A 22,656-nucleotide genomic window follows, 5' to 3' on the forward strand; every position below is an offset into this window, starting at 1 on the left:
ACAAGGGCTGGATACTGGGAAAGGATGATTGCAGTGGGAACTGTGTGAAGTACCCACTGCTTAAGACGGGCAGGCTTTAGAGACAGCAAGGGCAGGAGACTCCTTAGACCAGTGGTTCTCAACCCATAAAATTGTTTTTATCTCTACTTCATACCTGCAATTTTGCTACTGTTATGAATTGTAATGTAAATATCGAATATGCAGGATAACTTATTTGTGACTCTTGGGAAAGGTTTATTTGATTGCTCCCCCCACCAAAAAAAAGTGTTCTGGATTGCTGTTCTTCATCCATTGTGGGGAAGGCTTCTGAAGGATCCCTTACACATTTTATTCTTTCAGGTTTTTGAAGTGTTCTGGGACCCTGGATCGAAAATGAAAACATATGTGTTGATATTTAATGAACACTTACTATATATAGACGAAGTTCAAAGTGGTTTTTATAGCTGATATCATATACTCCTCACAGAAAGTCTATGGAAGTGTAACATTATTTCCCTTCTGAGAGGAAGTGAACACTGATTAAGTGACCTGCTTTTCACTGAGTATAGTCTGGGCAAGTTCTGGCAGACGCTGGATGGAAGCCTCGAGCTGTGTGCTTTACTTCTCACCCAGGCTGGAAACCCTCCAGGGGCCTGTTGTCAGGACTAGGCTCCCTTTGACATCTGTCTGTGTGTTCTCCCCTCCCAGAGGTATGCCTTTGAGAGAACCATTTGCTCAGCACTCACAGAAGTGAGCCTGGAATCATGGCTTTCCTTTGCTTCATCCCGTCCCTATCAGGCAGCATGGCAGATGTCCTGGTGTGGGTATATTTGAAGGTTCAGAAGATGACCTTGGTGGCTCTTCTGTGGCGGAGGGTTCAGTGGGTCGGCAGAGGGGACTCCATCTCCCTTCAACTCCACCAGCAGGTTGATGAGATGAATTTCAGTGTTCTGAAAACGAAGCTAATTTTAGTTCCCTACTAGTTTTAGTTTTGGTTTCACAAGCCCAACAACCCCAGAAACTCGTGATCACAGTGGGCTGATTGAAGATCAAAGCTCAAATGAAATTTAAAATGGAAAGTTGCCAAGTAAAGAATAAAGTCCATTTCCTTATTGCAGTCTGGGTTGGTAGTTAATTTGTGAGAGCAGCAGAAATGTTCCTAGCCTTGCTCCATCTCTGGGGTTTCTACAAAGATGCCAAGGCCAGAAGATAAAGACTAGATGACCACCTTCTCAACGCATAACTTTCTATGCGTATCAACGGCAGATAACATCACACAAACAAGCAAGCAAAAGAACTTCAGGTTTTAGGAAGCCTCTTTGGCTTAAAGAAAGGTAGCAAGGGGAGGAGATCACACAATTGTGGAGTCAGGAGATTTCTGAGTCAGAGGACTGTAATATGAGCTTCGGCCTCAGCCTGTTTTTGCTTTGCATTTTAATCTGCAGAGAAATAGTTGCTCTTGCCTGCTAAGCAACTTGCCATGAAAAGTTGAAAAGTCAAGAGCTTTTTGTTTTTCTTTTTTTATTTATTGTTTATTTTTTAAATTTCATTTTGCATTCCAACCACAGTTCTCCCTCCACCCCTCTTCCTACCCCCCTTTGCCTCCCCCCAACTCCCACATCCACTCCTCCCACATGGTAAGGGCTCCCATGGGAGGGTGGGCAAAACTTGGCCCATTAAAATCAAGAGCTTTTAAGTGTAAGATATGATACCATTGTTCCTTGTTAATTTTATATTGAAAACGGAGGACATGGCCACCTACTAATAGTCATCTGTGTCTCCCATCTGCAGAAGACATGGGAGGACTTAGGGACTGACAGAAACTCAGCAAAGAGGCCTGCGCAATTCAAGGAAGGTGGCCACAGAACTGCTGTGGGTTTGGAGCAGCCTACTAGTTATGGATGTAGTAGATTATCTTTTCACAGTATATATAAGTGCTGGGCCCATTATTGGGTTCCAATCTTTAAAACACCTTATTTCGCCAGGTGTTGTTGGCATACACTTTTAATCACAGCACTCAGGAGGCAGAGGCAGGAGGATCTCTGTGAGTTCGAGGCCAGCCTTGTCTACAGAGAGAGAGATCCAGGAAAGCCAGGGCTATACATTGAAACCCTGTCTTGACCACCCCCCCCAACAAACAAATAAAAAACCCCCAAAACCAAACCCTCTTATTTTTCACTTGTATATATTTTGAGGGATTCAAAAGCCTAGTCTAGCTTCAGTTTTGGTTTTTGGAGCTTTATCAACTTGAAAATTTCTGAGTAAAAATCCAGAACGTGGTAAGTCCCAGGACATATCATTGTCTGGCTGAGGAACTTCACCACACACTCAGACATACCATGTGATCAGTCTTGGGGGGGGGGTTTCATGATTCTCTGGCTCAGACCCTGGGGGAGCCCTGACCCTTGACCTTGTGTCTTGGATGGTGCTGTGTGGGTACAGTGGAGGTGGCCTATTGTCACATCTGTAGGGCACAGTCCTGCCTCATAGAGTGAGGGGGCCATGGCTCTGCTGCCTCCTGGGTCAAGGGCTTGAGCCGTGTATAAGTTCTGCCCAACATTCCTATCCATCTGTCGAGTCCTTTCTCTGGATTTGTGTCCTTAACAAGTGGCTGCTCAGTGGGGCTGAGTGGGACCAAGCTTGGCTGTGGAGAAGGTGGCTGCGGGGCATGCACAGTGATGATTTCTAAGTATGACCGTCTCCAGAACAAGATCGTGTATCCTTTGCCTGCTGCCTGGTGGACCATGGGAGGGTAGGATGTAGGGTTGCCTAGTGAGTGAGTGTGTGAGGATGTGTTTCTGAAAAGACTCCAATCAGGAACAAAGAGTGTCAAATGATGTCTTATGGGGGTATTTTTCCTGGCTGATGAACGGGGGCCAAACTCTGAACTACTGATAAAATATACACTCTACAGTCTAGGTTAGCATGCTGTCTCATAAAAATCCTTCTCCAGCCAGGCATTGATGGTGCATGCCTTTAATCCCAGCACTGGGGAGGGCAGAGGCAGGCAGATCTCTGTGAGTTCGAGGCCAGCCTGGTCTCCAGAGTGAGTGCCAAGATAGGCTCCAAAGCTACACAGAGAAACCCTGTCTTGAAAAGACAAAAAAACAAAACAAAACAAAAACTTCTCTAATCTTTCATAGTATGTCCCTGATTCCCTCCCTAATTTCCTTTGCCACCAAGGGTCCAATACTCCTCAAGCTGAGCAATCTCAAGAACTCATGGCCTAGGCCTACTTGTTTCTTGATGTTGCTGTAAACTGTTTCCTGTCCTGCACGTCCTCTCATCCCCCAAGGCTGAGTTAGGTCCTTCATGTCTATGCGGGTTTCTAAGTGCTCTCTGGACAGTTTTATACATTGCATCTTCATGCCCACTTCTATTCTCCCTTGGTGACTGCAAGCTATCGCAGGGTAGGGACTTCATCCTATTCACCCTGACTCCCTCAGTCCCCACAGAGAGATGGCATATGATGCCGTTAGAAACAGATGTTGGCTGTTTTCATGAACAGTGAGGGCTCAGTCTCAGCTGGAATAGAGTGCCTTTTGTTCCTGTCTCAGGATCCTAGATGGAGAGGCAATGACAGCAGTAGCAGACACAAGAACATAGCGAGAGCAAAGAGATGTAGGAAGCCTCCAGGTCCTATCAGGCCCTGCACTGTTCTGATGACCTCAGAAATGACCTTAATCTGTGGTTTTAGTCATTTTTCTGTCAACGCCTGCCTGGCCCCCATCTGCTCCTTGCATCATGTTGCTGTGACAACTGTGGAAGGCATAGGAAACACTCAGAAGCTGCATCCTGTACAGGTGAGTGGGTGGTGAATGCGAAGCCAGAACAATTCAGGGGGCTTCGACCACCAAGTCTACAGCTTTGCTCTGGGTTGTTGGGAGAAACTTCCCTGCTTGAGCAAAGGAGGTTGTTTGAGGGCTGTCTCCAGCTCTAGGTGCTGTAAGGTAGAAAGAATGGGCATGCAAAACCAAAGCTCTCCATCACTATTGTGAGCCCAAGGGAACAACAACAACAACATCAGCTGAATCTAATGCCCAGGATATCCTTGCTCCAGACCTGGGAAGGCAGTGAAGGAACCCTGTTCTTGAGTATGCTTTGACAACCCCCAGTCTCCCCAGGTTTCCATGACTCTGTCGTAAGCCCATATACTCCCTATTGTGTGGAGTGCTAATTCCCATTGCACCACTCACCTCCCACCCTAGAACAATACTAATGTTGAATTACTTTACACATTGGTGGTGCAAAATGCCGGATAGAAGAAGCAAAGTGAGGAAGGAAGAACTTACTGGGGGTACTTGCTACTGTGGTAGGGGAATCAAAATAGTAGGGTCTTGAGGCAGCTGGGCACATTGCATCATAGGAACCAGAGAGCAATGGAATGCTCATGTCTAGTTACCTTTCTCCCTTCAATTTAGTCCTAGATTCAGCCATTTCCCCATCTCATCCTAATGGAGATAAGCCCACATAGCCTTGACCAGAGGCAAACCTAATCTAGATAATTACTCCAAGGATATACCTAGAGGCTCATTTTCTAGTTGATTACAGGACCTATCAAGTTATCAATGAATATTAACCACGGAAGTTATGGACTGCCAGACCTTCATTCCTTTGAGAACAAAGGATAAGATAAAGGAGAGGGCTGGATATGTGACTTACGTGACAGAGTACTTGCCTACCATGTTTGGAGTTCTGGATTAGATCTCCAGCACCATATAAACTAGGTAGGCACAGGGCCCACTTGTGATCCTAGCACTTGGAAGGCGGCAATAAAATCAGAAGTCCAAGGTTATCCACAACTATAGCGATTTTAAGGCCAGCCTTAGAAATGCCTGACTGCTGTCTCCTGCCTTGTGGAACTGGACCACTTGGCAATGTTTTGAAGGCAGATACAGTGGGAGAATCTATGCACAAATCTGGTGTTTTGAAGAGAGAATTTGTATGCTCTTAGGCCAAGTAGAAACTGGTGGGAGCAGAGAACAGTGGGCTATTCCTCCCCTGCCCTCCACTGGGGTAACTAAGGCAAGAGTTCTTTGGAAAATTGAAACCAGAGATGGCTCCAGTGTTAGACCTGGGCCTTAGCCCTCTCTTGACCACTTGAGGAACTGTGTCTTTCAGGAGGCCACATCTTCTTTGGTCTCCTCCCCTGACACCAATAAGCAAACAGGTTCTCTTCCACAGGAGGAGCATCTCATCCAGTCTATGAGGTCAGAGCAGGGCGAGGTTATTCTCAGGCAGGAAAAGGGGACATCCCTAAACCTGCCCAACCTGTGAGAAGTGTGAGCTTAATTTGAGCTTGTCACGTCCTTCATAGCTAAATAAAGAATGAGTAGTTTGGATGTAGGGATTTGTACCCTCCCTTCCAACAGTATAAACTCTTATTCTTGGTGTTTTTATTTTATCTCTATGTAAACAATGGGGCTAGAGTCTACTTGTGATTTATTTTTCTTGGTTTCTGCTTTCCCATGTTTCCTCCTGTCTCCCATTGGAATCATGTGACTCCTTGGCTCAGCTATAGGCTGCTACAGTATCCAGGCTGAGGCCTCAGCCTCACCCTTCTCTATTCTCATAGTCTCCGTAAGCAAGTCAAATACCTACTACCTGCAAGTGGTGCACACATTTGTACTTTCAGGGTTGACATCTCCTCAGAAGTAGACTCATTGCCAAATGTCTGCTTGACACCACTGTATAAATGTATAATCTTAGCCTTATTAAAAAGCTATTTTTTCCCATAACGTCTTCCTTCTTGGGAATTGCTCTACCTGAACCAATGGCAAAATAATCCACTCTGTTTTGCACAATAAGAATCTATGAATAAACATTGATTCTCTCATATACTTCACCCTGCCCATCTAGAAGTGTGGTCTACTCTCCAATCCAAGCCATCTATGACACCTGCCCCATTTGTTTTTACTCCTGCTATTTGGTCCATGCCATCATCTCTGTTTGGTTGGCTATACTATATCCCAGTGCTGTTTCTGTGCTTGCTTTGAGAATGCACTTTCCATCCATCCAGTGGCCCAGAATTATTTTCTTCAAGCCATGAATCGCATCCCTGCTGCCTGAAGTCTCCCAAGGCTTCTCATCACACAGAGAAAGTTCTGTACCCTGCCCTGGCCTGTGAGGAGCTGCTTTCCCAGCCAAGGTGTTTAGCACCAGCAGGTTCCACCATATTCTCCCAGCAGCTCTAGCACGCCAAGCTCACCCTGTGTGGAGTCTTCTTGCTGACTGTTCTCTTTCCCTGATCCAAATTGTGACACTGAAGTCAGACTCAGATTCTCTCTACAGTGGCCTTTTCTGAGCAGGCGCAGTAGATACCAGTCTCTCTGGATAAGGTCATCTTGTACAAATACTCTATATGGAATTTTTCTCACTCCATCTCTCTTCTCTGTTTATAGGACCTTTCCATGCCTAGTGCATACTAGGTTTTAGTCTGGGTTCACAAAATTAATGAATAGACTATAGATATAGATGCTATAACTTCTGTGAGTTTTACATAAGTAACAAGATTCCCAAGAGGAAGAAAAAGAATTGGGTCATGTGGATGAGAAAAGGTACCTTGTAGTCAAAAACTACCAGTTTTGGGTGGGATTTTTGTGATATTCCATGCAGAGAGTAAATTCAGTTTAGCTCATGTTCCAACTCTCATGTCCTTACTGTGCTCAGAGGGAACATTCATTCAACAATTCAGAATGCAGTGCCGGGTTGGGATAGGACACACTCTGGTCCTTCAGGAGTGGTGCTTAAATTGCATGGCAGACTCATGTAGCCAAAGGAATACAGTGCTGTGATTCTAATTATGACACATGAACCTGGGTAAATTCCTGAATCCCCTGAGTGAGAACAGTCACTGTTACCTGAAGGGACTTGTTCACTAATAGCTAACACTGATGGATGCCTACAGAATGCCAGGTGTTTAAGGTAGTTTAAGGTCCTGGTTACTGTAATCCAGCTACTTGGGAGGCTAGGGCAGGAGGATCTCAAGTTCAGGGCCTGCCTACACCACACAGTGAGACACCATCACAAACAAACAAATGGTAGAAAAGGGCTGCAGCATTGTTGAGTGATGGAGACCAGCCTACCATGTTCAAGGTCCTAGGATCAATCACTAGTAACAATATGAAAGAAAGGGAATAATAAAAAAATAAAAGGATGAAAAGAGTTTTTAAAAAATGAACTGCATCTTTAAATCCTTGGCTGTAAGTGGTGGGATGGTTCCCATCATAAAGATGAGGAGACTCTGCCCCACAGGGGCTTGGTAACCTGATGGTTATCAGCACAGCTTTATGTGAGTTGAAAAGGAACTGGGATGGGGAGGTTCCTGACAACACAAGCATGGGTTATCTGTCTTTTTTTTTTTTTTTTTAAGGAAAGAATTGCCAGAAGCCATGGTTCCCAATGTGGATTCTGCACCCCAGGCATTGTTATGAGCATGTACACACTGCTCCGAAACCAGCCTGTGCCCACCATTGAAGAGATCGAGAATGCCTTCCAAGGTGTGACCTTCAGGCACAGCCCTGGGTATGGGATGGCACACGGGTCCTGAACAGATCAACATGGTGACAGTCAAGAATGGGTTAGAAATGCCAGGTGTTGCTCTTTCAAAGCCTTGGCCACCAAAACATGATTGCCAAGATCTACTGGGAAGATCCAGGCTATGCTCATTGGTCCTTGCATCCTGGGATGTCTACATCCTATCCTTCATGGTTCAACCTTGTCCCAGGACAGCTAGTATGGAGGATCACTGACATTTGGGAAACTGCCTAGATGAGTAGTTCTCAACACTCCAAATGCTGTAACCCTTTAGCATAGTTCCTCATGCAGTGGCGACCCCTAGCCATAAAGGGATTTTCAATGCTACTTCATAACTGTAATTTTGCTATTGTTATGAACCATAATATAAACATTTTGGGCAATAGGGGTTTACCAAAGGGGTCATGACCCACAGGTTGAGAACACTGGCCTAGAGTCTCATAAAACATGGTTTGTTCACTTGACCTTCATCATCAGAACAGGCTTCACCGGGGTGATTGCCACTTAGGAGGAAAACAGACTAGATGTTGAGCCACAACAGTTGTTGGCTTCCTGTTTGGTCTCCTGTGAGTGGATTGACTGTCTCTAGAGAATTGTTCCCCCAGAAGGTTCCCCACCCTTTCAGCACCTCAGTCAATCATGTGTTCAAACTTCACCTGAGTCCTATGCTGCCCACTCTCTGAAGTGTGAGGGACACAGGATAAAAGATGGGAGTCCTTTCTCTAGGGATTCCCACTCTGAAGAGGAAGCATATTGGTGATATAGTTTGAGAAGCTCACTGAGATGGTGGTGAGACACCCTGGCAAGGCCAATATGTGCTTGGTCTGGGCTTTCTGAGAGAGCATCAGGATGGGTGTTTTGATGAACAGGGCCTTCTAGGCAGCAGACATAGAATATCAAAGGTCAAGCACATGCAGCAAAGCCACAAGCTCACCACTTGGGGAGAGCGATGACACTGCAACTTTCCCCATCGCCTGCAGGAAACCTCTGCCGCTGTACAGGCTACAGACCCATCCTCCAGGGATTCCGGACCTTTGCCAGGGTAAGTGGGGCCCAGGAACAAGAGTGACCTACCCTAAAGCAGGAACCCACAGAGAGCACAGTTCAGAAGGATGTCAAGGATTTCAGGTCTCCAGGGAAGAAGGATGAGGCAAGCCAGTGAGTGAGTCCTCCTGCTGGGGACATGGGCTAAGGCAAACTGATGCTGCCATCTTATTCATAGTGTGGGATTTCCTGCTGTGGGAAGGCCTGCAGCTCACATTCTTGAAGATGTACACTGCTCAAGTGCTATCTTCCCACAGTGCCTCGAGGCTTGGCCACTTTCCCTGGAGACTGGCAGGCTCTGCCTGCACAGGTGCTGAATGTGGCATTTAACAGCATCCCTGCCTGGCTCAGCCTCACACCCCTCCTCCTTCCCTCTCTTAGCTGCTGTCACAGTTGGCACTCCGCTGGCCTCATGAAGCTGATAATTAGATCTCCAGACAGTTTGTGAACCCCTGTGGAGTTCATAAACCTCTAGTCTGAAACCACAGCTCAGTGTGTGGTCACTGGTTGTGTAAACACAGACACATACTTGCCATATGGTGAGGACAGAACGTTGGCACCTCTGCTCTTGGCTTACCCACTTGGTTTTTACCTGACTCCGGGTTAAGAGAATCCTGACTTCAGTCAAACCTTCTCATGGTGGTTTGATTGTGGTTCCAGGGCAAGTTAGACACCTGGAGCTGCTCACTCACCTTTAGGGCAGGCACACTGGGAGAAAGTGTCGGGTTTATATAACTCAAAAAAGTTGAGTAGAGGAAGAGATGAAGCCTCATAAAGGTATGAAATGCCATATCACTCCTGGGAAACTGATCACGAGGTAGGAGCTATACAATCAAGTAGGAATGATGGAAATGACAGATTCAGAGTCTGGAATTAAAATGCCTACTGTGTAGTGTTTATAAAAAATTAAGTACTTCTTGTTGCTGCTGGTGCTCTGGGCAAAAGATGGAAGGGCTGTGCAGTCAGAATCAGTGATGGGAATGACAGGCAAGGCTTTGCTGTGAAGTTTTTTGTCTTGACTCATGCCAGAGTACATTTACTTTTGAGGTTGGGGAATTCTTGTTATAGCCCGGGGAGAACTGGTGAGAGGAAGTGCAAGATGCTTTAGCAATGCATTGTGGATGCCAATCTGAGTGGTCTCAACTTGGTTATTGAAGAAAATAAAAGGAGAGACGGATATTCCTGGACTGACAGATACTACTGTGATTTGGTAGTTGGGGCCTAAAAGGACTGGCAGAGTCTGAAAGCTTTTCAGTCTCTCTAAAGAGGATGCTGTCCACCAATATGTTGTCAGAAAGCCCTTAAACAAAGAAGGCAAGTCCAGAACTGTCCCACGCGATCGTCTCGCCAGCAAGAACAACACAGGACACTCGGATCCTTCTGCAGTAAAGCTTTTATGCGTCTTGAGAGAGAGAGCATAAGCTTACAAAAGCAGAGACCCCGAGCCAAAAATCCCGTCCCCTAATAAAGGCTCACAAACTCTGAGCGATGCGTGTACAGCTGGGATAGGTGGATGACTCGTCACCCTATATGATGCCATGAAATAGGCGGGGCTAGGCAGTGGAAAAACACTGAGCACATGCATACCAACGTTGTTTACTTGATCCGGCAGCGGATGTCAGCGCCATCTTGTAATGGCGAATGTGAGTGCGGCTCCTCACACAGAACCAAAGTACCCAAGATTCAGCACCTTAAACAAAGAAGGCAAGTCCAGAACCAAAGTACTCAAGATTCAGCATCTTGATATTTCATGTATCCTGCCACACAAATGTTAAAGAGAGAGATTCTATGGAAGAGATAATGCAGCAAGCAAAATTAGGAGGCTGCAGAATATTCTAAACTTTTGGTCTAGAAAATGAAGGAAGCTAAAGAAAAATGTCTGGAACAGATTGCCAAGAGGTGTGAACTGTCCTTGATGAGATCTTCCACTATGTCTGAGGCCAGCCAAAAATAAGTCTTTGAAAGGAGCAAATAAATCATCAGAGTTTGAAAAAATCAAGGGCCTCTTGCAGAACTTTAGGACAATACCTAGTATAACTTAGGCCTTCAACAAGTGGCTCTTTAAGTGACAGGGCTGACATATGTCTTCCCTTATCTGCCATATGGTCTTCATTAATTGCCCAGGCTTCTGTGGGAAACAAGGATTGTTCATCTTGTCTCTGCATGCCCATCTTAGGAGCCTGCTCAAAGATGTCCAATCTAATGAGCCCTGAGAGAGCTCCAAAAGCAAAGGATGTCAACAACTCTACTCTTCCCCAGGGCTCATCAAATTGAGATGGCACATACTCCACCATGGAGTAGTACTCTACCCCTCCCAACCCAGTTTTTCTTGTGTTAAGCTGTGAGCTCTAAGCAGCCCAAAAGCCTGGCACTAAGCAAGCACGCAGAAATGCCTGTAAGTTCCTCCTTAGAAACCCCAGGATTCTAACTTAGAGCCTGTTTACTTTTGTGCATGGCTGCACTGAACTTAAATTTCCCACTTTCCTCTATACAGCACACTGATACTGAAGCATGGGCAGGAGTCTGGTAGAGCTAGGCGCATGGTTGACATCGAGAATGATTGTGTCCATCTACCAGAGAGAAAGGGAAGGGACGAGCCATTAGAACAGGTAGAAATGGGATTTCTGTTTCTCACTCTGGTGTTTGAGGAACTTATACTATTTTACTCCATGCTAAACACAAAGGCAAATCCAGAAAATAGAAAGGTAATAGCTCTTCTCTGATCCTTTGGAGGAAGAGAAGTTAAAGGACCAGCTGCTGCTCCTTAAGTTAAAGACAGATAGGACAGTGCAGAAAATCCCAGACACAAGAAGAAACACATAAAAGGGAAGGGGACATGTTGTAATTATATTACAATCTCAACGTGTATTGAGAAAGAAGAAACATAAAGCGGCAGTACCAGAGCCTCTCCTTCTCAGGTCTTATCTTACTGGAGCCTACCCTATTGAGCATTGTCAATCTCAGACACCTCCTTGGTCCATCAAGGGAAGAATGGACTACAGAAAGGTTCTTGTGAAATTGATAGTGCAGGGCAGACTCATTAATCCTAGGGCTATTAGGTAATTCTCCTTGACACTGATGAATCATTAAAGGCATATTGACAGAGGTCCTTTGTATTCAGTTCAACTATTTGCATTCTAGTTTAAAGACGTACACAGACACAAACACAATTTGAAGAGACTAAACATACAGCAGAAATGATATGACAAAGGTGTTAGATCAAATCATGAGTTTTAAAAAATAATATAATCACTATGCAAAATGTTTTTAATATAAACAAATAGACAAGTAATAATGGATGGATAATGTAAACAGGGTGATAGGAATTCCATAAAGGAATTATAAGGAAATGCTAGAGTCTAAGCCATGCAACAGAATAAAGAATATTCTTGGTGGGCTCATTTGTGAACTGGATGTGTCTCAGGAATGTATTTCTGAGACTGAGGATGTGAAAATGCAGACTTCAAGAGCCAATGAGCAAAGAGAAGAAATGAGTAGAATTCCAGGCCACTCATTAGTAGGTCAATAAAGGGACTGATGCTTTAAGAAGACATACAAATTCATTTTTTAAAGCATGGGAGAGGGTTTATCAAGAAAACACAACTTTTTTCCTTCATTTTTTTAGTTTGAATTATAAACAAGATTGTTTTACACGTTAATCCCAGCTCCCTCTCCTACCCCTCCTCCCCTGTCCCCCAACACCCTACCTATCCCATACCCTTTCTGCTCCCCAGGGAGGGTGAGGCCTTTTATAGAGGGTCTTCAGAGTCTGTCATATCCTTTGGGAGAGGGCCTGAGCCCACCCTCATGTGTCTAGCTAGGCTCAGGGAGTATTTCTCTATGTGGAATGGGCTCCTAAAGTCCATTGCTATGCTAGGGATAAGTACTGATCTACTACAAGAGGCCCCATAGATTTCTGGGGTCTCCTCACTGACACCCACGTTCATGGGGTCTGGAACAGTCCCATACTGGTTTCCCAGATATCAGTCTGGGGACCAAGAGCTCCCCCTTGTTCAAGTTAGCTGTTTCTCTGGGTTTCACTAACCTGGTCATGACCCCTTTGCTCATCACTCCTCCTTCTCTGCCGCTAGATTCCAGTTCAGTTCAGTGTTTAGCTGTGGATATCTGCTTCTACTTCCACCAGCTGCTGGATTAAGGCTCTAGGATGGCATATAAGTTAGTCATCAATCTCATTTTCAGGGGAGGGCATTTAAGGTAGCCTCTCCTCTGTTGCTTAGATTGTTAGTTAGTGACATCTTTGTAGATCTTCAGACATTTCCTTAGTGCCTGATTTCTCTTTAAACCTATAATGGCTCCTTTTATTATGGTATCTCTTATCTTGCTCTCCTCTATTCTTCCTCCAACTCAACTGTCCTGCTCCCTCATGTCCTCCTCACCCCTCCTCTTCTCCCCTTCTCATTCTCCTAGCTCTCTCCTCCTCCCTCCATGCTCCCAATTTGCTCAGGAAATCTTGTCCCTTTCCCCTTCTCGGGGGGACCATGTATGTCTCTCTTAGAGTCCTCCTTGTTTCCTACCATTTCTGGCAGTGTGGATTGTAGGCTGCTAATCCTTTGCTAAATCCATATATGAATTTTAGACAAAGAAAATACAAATTAACAGAGGTAACAACACTGAGAACGTTGACTCCCCTTCCCCCATCAAGGATTAGCTGCCTACAGTTCCTCAGTGAAGGATAGAGCTTTGTGAGCCCCCTCTCACCAGCATGGGATGTTAGTGGGCCCAGTCTAGTGCAGGTCATGTCCAGGTATCCAGCCACTTCTGCTGTGAGTTAATGGGTCCAACATGTTAAGGACATAGAAAACCTTAATATGTATGCAACTAAGAGCAGAATACTGTAAGAAGAAATTCCATGAAAAAATTAAAATACTTTAAGCTGAATAAAATGAAAATTTATAGAATTGAAAAGACAGAATATTCTAATGTTTTAAATAGTTTCATCACTCTTATGGAAATGGCCATATCCTGCAGATAGAAAAAAAAAAACCTCAGAAGTCATAGGTGAATTCAACAGTACTATCAATGAGCTACACGTGGCTAAGATTTCTATGTCACCACACCAGAAATGACAAAAAAACTTATTTTAATGCTCTCACGGAACCTTCACCAAGATAGATCAAATTCTGGACTATAAAACAAATTAAAAATGATAGCAATTATATAATATTTGTTTGGAGACTAGAGTGAGATTAAACTAGAAACCAACAACAGGACAATAGTTGGAAAATTCCAAAAATGTTTTCTGTGAGATGAAGAAACATGCTTTCAAATAACACACGGGGCAAAGAAGAAATCCCCAAATAAATTAAAAATCTTTTGAACTGAATGGAATTGAAGAAGATATTTTGTCAAATTGCTTAGAGAGAAATTTCTAGCAGAGAATGTAAATCTAGGAGAGAAAAAAGATCTAAAAATCAATAATGTAGGGTCCCACCTTAGGAAAATAAAAAAGAGCAAATTAAATCCAAAAGAAGCAGAAGGAAAGAAACAATATTTTGAGCAGAAAATTGATGAAATTGAAACCAGGGATTCCATAGAGAAAAATCAACAAAACAAGATCTGGTTCTTTAAAAAAAAAATCAATGAAAGCAATACGTTTTGAACCAGCTGTCTAAGGAATAAAACAATACAGATTGCTGATTCAAAGTGAAAGAAAGGCAATGACTATGGAAAAATAAACATCAAATGGATAATAAAGGGGACCTAGGAAAATCTCCAGATCATTCCCATCATGGCTGCTTCCTGGACAGCAGGGTCGTGCATAACCTCTTGCTCTGAGTACCTGAAACTTCAGATGGTGAATTCTGCAAATCAGGTCCAATGTTATCTACCATTTCCATGGAAACTTCAGCCTTTAAGACCCTAACAACATGACTTCAGCTTCAATAATTTCTCTACATCTTTATTTCATAGCTTTGGTTGTTGTTGTAGTAATAGAAGATGGGGGGTGTAACTGCTCTCATTACAGGCATTTATGCTTGATTGGAGATGTATAAACCAAAGAAAAATAATCAGATGTGACTTGGAAGGGCCCTTCTGAATCAGACTTCACCCTGACTTGTAAACCTTTGTGATACTAAGTATGAATCTGAGGTTTGATCTCTACGTTCCCAACAAACAGTCAATAGATTGGCTTCAACAAAGCTTGTTCCCCATAAAATGAGAATAAATGCCTGGTAAGTGGGAAAAATGTTTTCTTTAGAACAAAGAATGCACTAATGATGCAGTCTATAATTAGCACATGTCAAGAAAGTAGTATGACTTACCTTTTCACTTGTGTTATTTCAGTTTCAGAATTCTCAAGGTTACATGCAACAGGAGGGTGGTGTTGTGTTCAGCTATGTCCATACTGATTTCTCTATCTGCAGGATTTATCCATTTCTGATGGAATAGTGTTACAGTCTCCAATTCGAATATTTGACCTTGACTTCTCTATGTTTAGTTATGTTCAGTTTAAAACATTTTAAAGTTTATCTTGGAATTTTTGATGCCCTACTGTTATCTACATACACATTAAGACTTTTCCTTTTGGGGGGACAATATTTTGAGACAATATTTCTCTATAGAGCCCTAGCTATCCTGGTACTCACTATTTAAAACAGGCTGGCCTTAAACTCACAGAGCTCTTTCTGCCTCTGCTTCTGAGTTCTGTGATTAAAATCATGTACCAACATGACCAACTTCTACATGAAGATATTTTATGTCTTCTTGACTTGGCTGTTGTACCCACGACCACTCCCTTGGCTTCAGACACACAGTGATTCTCCTGATTCTGTTCCTAAGTACTGAGATCACACATGTGTGTCTTTTCTTCTGTTCAACTTTTATAAACCAGTCTCAGAGTACAGAATTCTAAGTTAGTAGGGTTTTTGTCTCTCTCAGGACTTTTAGTATTTTAGGCAATTCTCTTCTTGCTTACCTCATAAAGCTTGGGAGGGTGTGGATGGAAAAGTCAGCTTTACTCCACCTCGGTAGACCTTGATTGACTCATTATTATACATCACAATAATTTATAGCATAATATACCAATGAGTTATCAAGGAAATGATCTAAGTGGTATCATGTTGGCACATTGGTTGTGTGGAAAAAGCAGCTTGAATAATGTCTTTCCTCAAGGAGGCCAGGTGAATAAGGTGATGCTTCACTATATGCAAATTCCTTTTGCTTCCAGAAAGTCTGAAAATGCAACTTCATCAATCCTTCTCCAAGAAGAAAGCTGAGAGAGACAGTAAAGGATCTCTCTTCCTGTCTAAGGACAGAGAATGACAAGATGGGTGTGTGTGTGTGGAATAGTCTGGTGTGCAGGTCTGGTTTGTAGTGACACATCTGAGATGCTGAGGGTCCCTGCACACAGAGCTGCACATTCACAGGGCAGGAACCAGCACATATTTCTCTTGGCCATGCTACCTCTTATCAAAGGCTGCACCTTCAACCTCCATGGCCTTCTGGGAACTTTTGGAGGCAAAGGTAGGTTGCAGTTCCTCTTTGGAGAAAGGCCAGCATGGAAGCCACCCTCCCTTACTCACATACAGAAAGGCCCCATCTTGATCCTTCAGGACCTACTACATTAGAAGACTGAGTTGCCCTTAGCATGCACTTCATGATTTTGGAAACTCTCCTGACTTCTTGAGTTGGGTATGCTAGGTGAACACACACTTAACCCACTATGTGCAGCCTTCAGTTGGGAGAGACAGCAATCTCTACTCTATCTATGCTCTGCTACAGACACCCTGAGACATTTGAGGAAGTGCTTTTCCATAAGTGATGGGTGACCCATGCTCTTTCTTCAGAGCACAGCCACAGAGAGGAGTGCAGTGTTTAGCTTTCTGCAGGAAATGCATAGTAAATAGCAGAGGCCATTGGGCACAGGGACTGGATGAATCTTTGAAACTGGTGCTGATGTAGGGCATCTGGGATAGGGTCTGACAAAGACCCGGGTTGCCAAGACTCCCAGCCAAGAGTCATAAATCTCAGCTGATCTAAAAGTAGAGTTCTATAAGAAGTGGTAAGATTTTTTCCCTTAGGGGCTTCCTAAGGAAGCAATGCTGAAGAAGGAAAGTGGGCAAAACATATGTTCATATAAAGTAGAACCCAGCTTTCATGATGAAATTTTCTTGAAAATAAAATTTCCCTGTTCCTCCAAAGACTTCCTTAATCCACATTAGTGAAGTAAGCATGCGGCTGGGACCTCAGCTCTCCAAATGGATGCAGACTGGACGGGATAGGCCATGTGTCTCTGTGGATACAGGCTGGGATTTCTAGAGCTGGGCTTTATTATTCTTATGTGAATGTGTCATCTTTTCAGGATGGTGGGTGCTGTGGAGGAAGTGGAAACAACCCAAACTGCTGCATGAACCAGATGAAAGACCAAATGGTAATGACGCCTTTCTGTTTCTGGAAGCCTGGCGGGGGACAGTCTCAGATCTGGGGGAGTTGCTACACTCTTTCCACACCCCTCAGTGATGCAGGAAGAAGGAACAATGAGAGGCAGTGGTATTCAGATGTTGAAGGTGCAATGGTGCTCAATGCTTCTGGGTTCTCTGGCAAGGCCCCCTTGTTCCTTCTTCCAGGAGCTGACTGTCCTCTTCCTGGGAATGAGTTCACCTGGAGGAAGAACAGGGTCAGCCAGGGAGCATCTACCACTTACTGCTCTCTTTCCTTGCAGGTTGCTTCCTCACCATCTTTATTCAAACCAGAGGATTTCAAACCTTTAGATCCCACCCAAGAACCCATCTTTCCCCCGGAGTTGCTGGTAGGTGATGCTGGGGAGAAGTCCAGCCCTGAGTTCTATTTTGTTTACATGGATGCTGAGAACTTTGTACCTTTTCATCTTAGATTTCAGCTTAGTTCTCCTTCCTTTTTCTGCAATTTCTAGGAAGTAAAGACCTTCTATCACATGTTCTCTTAGCATCCTTTGCTTCTCCTTACATGTGTTATAAGGTTACAGATCCCATGTCTGTGTTTCTGGATGGACTTTGAGCCCCACAGGAATAGACACTGGTCTCTGCAATACATGATCAATAGCAGACATTGTCATTGATGGTATTTGTTGATTATATTATTATATCTGCATCCACTCTGTATCAATTTGTGGACCTCCTGGCTATCTCTATGTGTGAACCCATCAAGCCATCTATTTGTCCATCTATAAGCAGCTTACTTCTTTAAAGGAGACATGGCTATGTTAAAAGGAAACAAACATGGCTTGAGGTTCTATCTTGGAGACACATCCTAGTGCTAACTTTCTTATTTTCATTTATATTTATTGCAAGGAAAGAATCAAGCCTTCTCCAGTGTTTCTTGGCACATGCTTTTTGGGGACAGAGGCTGCTGAAGACTGCCTCAGTGGTTCAACAGGCCAGAGGATAGATTACCAGTGCCACTATTAGCATATCATTCTCTGGACCCTTGAAGACACCATCAGTTAGATACCTGGGATTTCTTTTCCCACCAAGTGTCACTCATATCTACTAGATTCTGCCCTCCTCTGCATGCTCTCTGCTCTCTGAGCACCTGACCTTTAACCCTTCCCATTCCTTGTCCACTGTGCCTCCTGGAGACAGTGCAGGACAGTGTCAGGAACTTGAGATTTCTGGTTTGGGCTCCTCATAGCAGGTAGCTTTTGGGAGGTACCATCACCTTGATCTTCAGGTTGTTCTTTCAGCTGTAGCAGCAAGGCTCAAAGTGCCTCTTACCAAGCTCTTCTGAAGGGTGCTATGATGTACTGAATAGGGCCAAACAGATATTGTATGTAACCCACTTCACTTTTGCCCTTGGCATGTACTCTTTCTTCCTTCTCAATTCGGCATTCGACAGGCCAGTAAACAGGCTGACCTCACCATAGACTTAACATGATTCCTCTGGGGAATGTTGATAAGAAGGAGACAGTATAGTAAGCTAACTATACTTCCCAGAGGCTGAAAGACACTATGCAGAAGCAGCTGCGTTTTGAAGGGGAGCGTGTGACCTGGATCCAGGCTTCAACCCTGGGGGAACTGCTCGACATCAAAGCTCAGCACCCCGATGCCAAGCTGGTGGTGGGGAACACGGAGATAGGTAAGGATGCATGGGGACCGTTGGGCATTGCTGGGCTCTTGTGGTCCCTCTACTCTCTTCCAGAATGTCCCCTCTGCTCTCTACACATTGCCTCACTGACTGCTCACTGAGAACCCACTGAGCTCAGGGCATATGGACTCCCAAGACATTGGCTTTGGAGCCAGTGAGACCTGGTTCAGTCTCTTCCTGTGTATCCTAGGAAAGGTTCTTTGGTTTCTCATTTTGTGTATGGGGTGGTATCATGTCTCAGAAGGCTGCTTGGATACCATACACTTGCTGATTTTCTCCATGAAAATCCCTGGAGTGCCAACCTTGACCCTTCCCATCTCTGGGAAGAATTAGGCACAGAAAGATCTAAGAGGAAAAGTTCCTTGCCTCACAGATTTCCTGGTCTAAAAGGGGTGGAAAAAATGCTAGCCAAGTGTCCAGACCAATGTCTGATCAATACTAGAGGTCTATAAATGTGTGTGTGTGTGTGTGTGTGTGTGTGTGTGTGTGTGTGTGTGTGTGTGTGAGAGAGAGAGAGAGAGAGAGAGAGAGAGAGAGAGAGAGAGAGAGAGAGAGAGAGAGAGAGAGAGAGACATGTGGACATTCAGTAGCCAAAGGGAATGTACTACTCTTTCGTGTTGTACCTTATAACCCTGAAACAGGATCCTCAGTGAATCTGGACCTAAACTGAGCAAGCCCCACACAGCACTGGAGTTATTGGTATTTGTAACCACTCCTGGTCTTTATATGGTTGTTGGGGATTTGCACCCAGGGACTCTGCTTGCAATAAAGTGTTCTTACCTGCTGACTAATCACCCCAGGATCTATAAATGCCTTTTCTTCTCTCCTTTTCTGGGATGATGTAATAGGGCAAAGGAGAGATGTCCAAGGGTGGCTATGTTGTATGGACCCTGCCATCATCTGGGTCTAGGACCCACAATAGCTGAACAGGCCAGGGAGGCTAAGGTTGTATACTCCCAGTCCTGGTGTTCCATGAGACAAGAGCAAGGGTAGAGGGCTCAGATCCCTGTTATCCTCTTTCCACTTCTAAACCTTGCTTGGCTGGTATATGTTCTGCTGCATATCAAACCTAGTGAAATCCAAGAAGTTCACAGCACAGTGAAGGTTAGCTCAGAGGATCTCTGTTTAGTGTATGTATATGTATGTATGCATGTATATATTATGTGTGTGTACATGTATATATGTGTAGTGTAGTGTATGTGTTGAGGTGGTTGACACACCATGCTTAAGAAATCAAAGCAGCTGTTTGAAATCTGCTCTGGTTTCTGAAGGAGATCAACTCCTTAGATTCTGGTTGTATCCTCAGCCCAGAGAGGAGAGCTTTGTTTGTTCAGTGACAGGTCAGCATAGTACTGACCCTGTCCTCAGAAGCACAAATAGGATACAGAGGCTGCTATCTGTAGCTTTGTGACACTCAGTGTTTAGGGAATGAGACATGTCTCTGTGGTGTGATTTTGAAGGCTGTGGCTCAGCAGCATTCATGGTGGTTGATGCTCTTGTTGTCCGTATGGTTGTGGCTCTCAGGCCTTTGTCTCCATAACTAGAGCTCTAGGGGCTAAGGGTAGCATGGTTTAAAGTGGCTAGAAGGATCTTTGGGGATGTTTTGACTTTGGACATGCTCCTCTCCATGACTCAGCCAGTGTTCTGTGTTATATATAGTGAAAACTTATGATTAGAATTAGAAATAATTTCTCAAGCTATTCTATCCCTCCTCCTTATACACACACCCACACAAAGTAAACACCTACCTGCAACTAGTGTGGGGTGTAAAGGGAGTGAGTGTAGAAAAATTCTTACTAAGATCACATCAGTCCCTGTCCTGTCTTGGGAATGGACTTCTAAGGCTGGGTTGTCCTTTGAAATCCTCAGCCACATCAAGATGGAGAGTCTGGGGTTTCTGTTTCGACTCTCCCCATCTGCTATCCTATTGGCAAGACTGAGAGGGCCAGTATATCATCTGGACCCCAGGGAGCAGAGGGGTAGCATCAGCAGAGGCTTCTAGTGATTAGTTGGGGTAGAGACAGAAACTGGGCAATGGTGCAACCTTGCAAAGTCACTCACCTTGAGGAACCCATACAGAAACATTGGAAATTGGAAGACAGATTTGACATTTTGTGTCTAATTTTCTTCTTTTGTTTTAAATTCAGGCTTAGATGTTTTTGTTATTACACCCCATCACTATCAACGGCTTGTTCTTAGCTGTGGATTTGAGCAAAACGTTTGAGGCTAGTGAGATAGTTCAGTGGGGGAAAAGACACTGGATACATCAGTTTGATGACCTGAGTTCTATCCCCAGGACCCATGGTGGAAGGAGAGAACCAACTCCTGAAAGCTGTCCTCTGATATTTACATGTACATCAAGGAATACACATGATTCCATTGTATACATATACATAAATAACCATTCGTTACAAAGTTGAACATTTCTGCACCTCAGGTTCCACATCTATAAACAGAAACTTACAGTCCCTCACAGGGCTATTAGGAGTAACAAATAAATTCAAATATAAAGTGCTTGGAAGAATTTTGGGCATTCCTTAATGTCCCATGGTTTTGAATGCTATTACACAACACAAATGCATTGCAGTGAATCTGAGTTCATTTTCTTTTGTTTTTGAGAGAAAGGCAGAGATTATGACTGACAGTACCCGCCCCCCTCCTCTACCCCGTCATTTGTTCTGTTTCCTAAATCTAAACCTCCTTCTGGTGCTAAATGGGCCATGCACCCTGTGTGTGATGTGGGGAAACTGCTAAGGTCTCTAACCCAGGTTTCTTAATTTTCAAAGGCATTGAAATGAAGTTTAAGAACATGTTATTTCCTCTGATGGTCTGCCCAGCCTGGATCCCTGAACTGAATTCAGTGACACATGGGCCTGAGGGTAAGGCTCCCCTCTGCTTCTCCTGGAATCCACCTGGTACAGGGGCAGGGGTGAGCTGGGAAGGACGTGACCCTCATCACTTTCCCCCACTGAGTATATGTGGTTAGTGTTAGTAAGAGGCTGTAAGAATCTTGGTGTTGTCTTTGGTCCTGATGACACACTGGATCACATGGAGATGGAACTAGAGAGATGGGGATTATAGTGTTTGTGTGCTTTTTTTTTTCTTCCTTTAAGCCAGAACTTTACCTCCAGAGGTATTGCTTTTTATTTTTTGAGTTGAGAACTACTGGATTACAGGAAAATGTGTTGATTATAGGATCTAAATATATGAGCATAGTCCATTAGTTAAGTCCCTTCTCTGGGCCCCATAAATATGGAAGCCTGGCTTCAACCTGGTTCAGGTTTCACAGGAGTGACTTTATTTCTGGCATATATCCACAGGAATCTCCTTTGGAGCTGCTTGCCCCCTTAGTTTGGTAGAAAATGTCCTGACAGAGGCAGTCAATAATCTTTCAGAACAAAAGACAGAAGTATTCAGAGGTGTGCTGGAGCAGCTACGCTGGTTCGCTGGCAAGCAGGTCAAGTCCGTGGCGGTGAGTCCTTCGGTCATAGACAGAGGGGAGAGGTAGAGCCCAGAGATTGGGTTTTCTGTATGTCTCTGGGTACCAGTCATGAAGGTAGTCTGTGGGCCACTGAGAAACACTCACACTTCTCCCTCCAGATTGGAGAGACAGTGTCCTGCCTCCCTCTTTCTCAAGTTGGTCAAGATTCTCAGCAAGTGGATAAGAGACATGTCAGAGAGTAGCCAGATCTGGGTCCCTTCAGAGTTTAGGGATAAACCAAAGGCAGAGCTCCCTCTGAAGGAGGAAAGGGCCCATTTGTTGATCATTCTGTCAAGTCTTATGAGCAGCCATGATATTTCTAGTTTGTAGATGGTATCATTCATGTTCTTGTTCCATTTGGGATTCATATAGTTTATGGTATTGGGAGACAATGTTCTATATCCACTCTATTCTTTGAAAATTGCCTTTAAAGTTGGAACAGAACAAAACAGTACACTTCCACCTCCCCTACCCTGCCCAAGAACGTGCCACCTCTGGTTTCAGAGGAAGGAACGCAGATACAGAAAGTGCCA

The 22,656-nt window shown here is 44.2% G+C and overlaps 1 protein-coding gene across 2 annotated transcripts in view; it reads left to right on the forward strand.

Annotated features, from left to right (window-relative positions):
* Positions 1 to 22,656, forward strand: part of Xdh (xanthine dehydrogenase) — a 65,211-nt gene that overhangs the window by 6,565 nt on the left and 35,990 nt on the right. For both annotated transcript variants that reach the window (XM_027426102.2, XM_027426101.2), the window contains 9 exons: positions 2,599 to 2,695; positions 3,677 to 3,782; positions 7,352 to 7,478; positions 8,496 to 8,557; positions 16,883 to 16,951; positions 17,243 to 17,329; positions 18,492 to 18,633; positions 21,429 to 21,521; positions 21,963 to 22,114. In XM_027426102.2, coding sequence (XP_027281903.1) covers positions 2,599 to 2,695; positions 3,677 to 3,782; positions 7,352 to 7,478; positions 8,496 to 8,557; positions 16,883 to 16,951; positions 17,243 to 17,329; positions 18,492 to 18,633; positions 21,429 to 21,521; positions 21,963 to 22,114 — 935 coding nt within the window. The remainder of the gene's footprint in view (positions 1 to 2,598; positions 2,696 to 3,676; positions 3,783 to 7,351; positions 7,479 to 8,495; positions 8,558 to 16,882; positions 16,952 to 17,242; positions 17,330 to 18,491; positions 18,634 to 21,428; positions 21,522 to 21,962; positions 22,115 to 22,656) is intronic.

This window comes from Cricetulus griseus, chromosome 7, assembly GCF_003668045.3.
Source record: "Cricetulus griseus strain 17A/GY chromosome 7, alternate assembly CriGri-PICRH-1.0, whole genome shotgun sequence".
In the NCBI taxonomy this organism is placed as follows: Eukaryota; Metazoa; Chordata; class Mammalia; order Rodentia; family Cricetidae; genus Cricetulus; species Cricetulus griseus.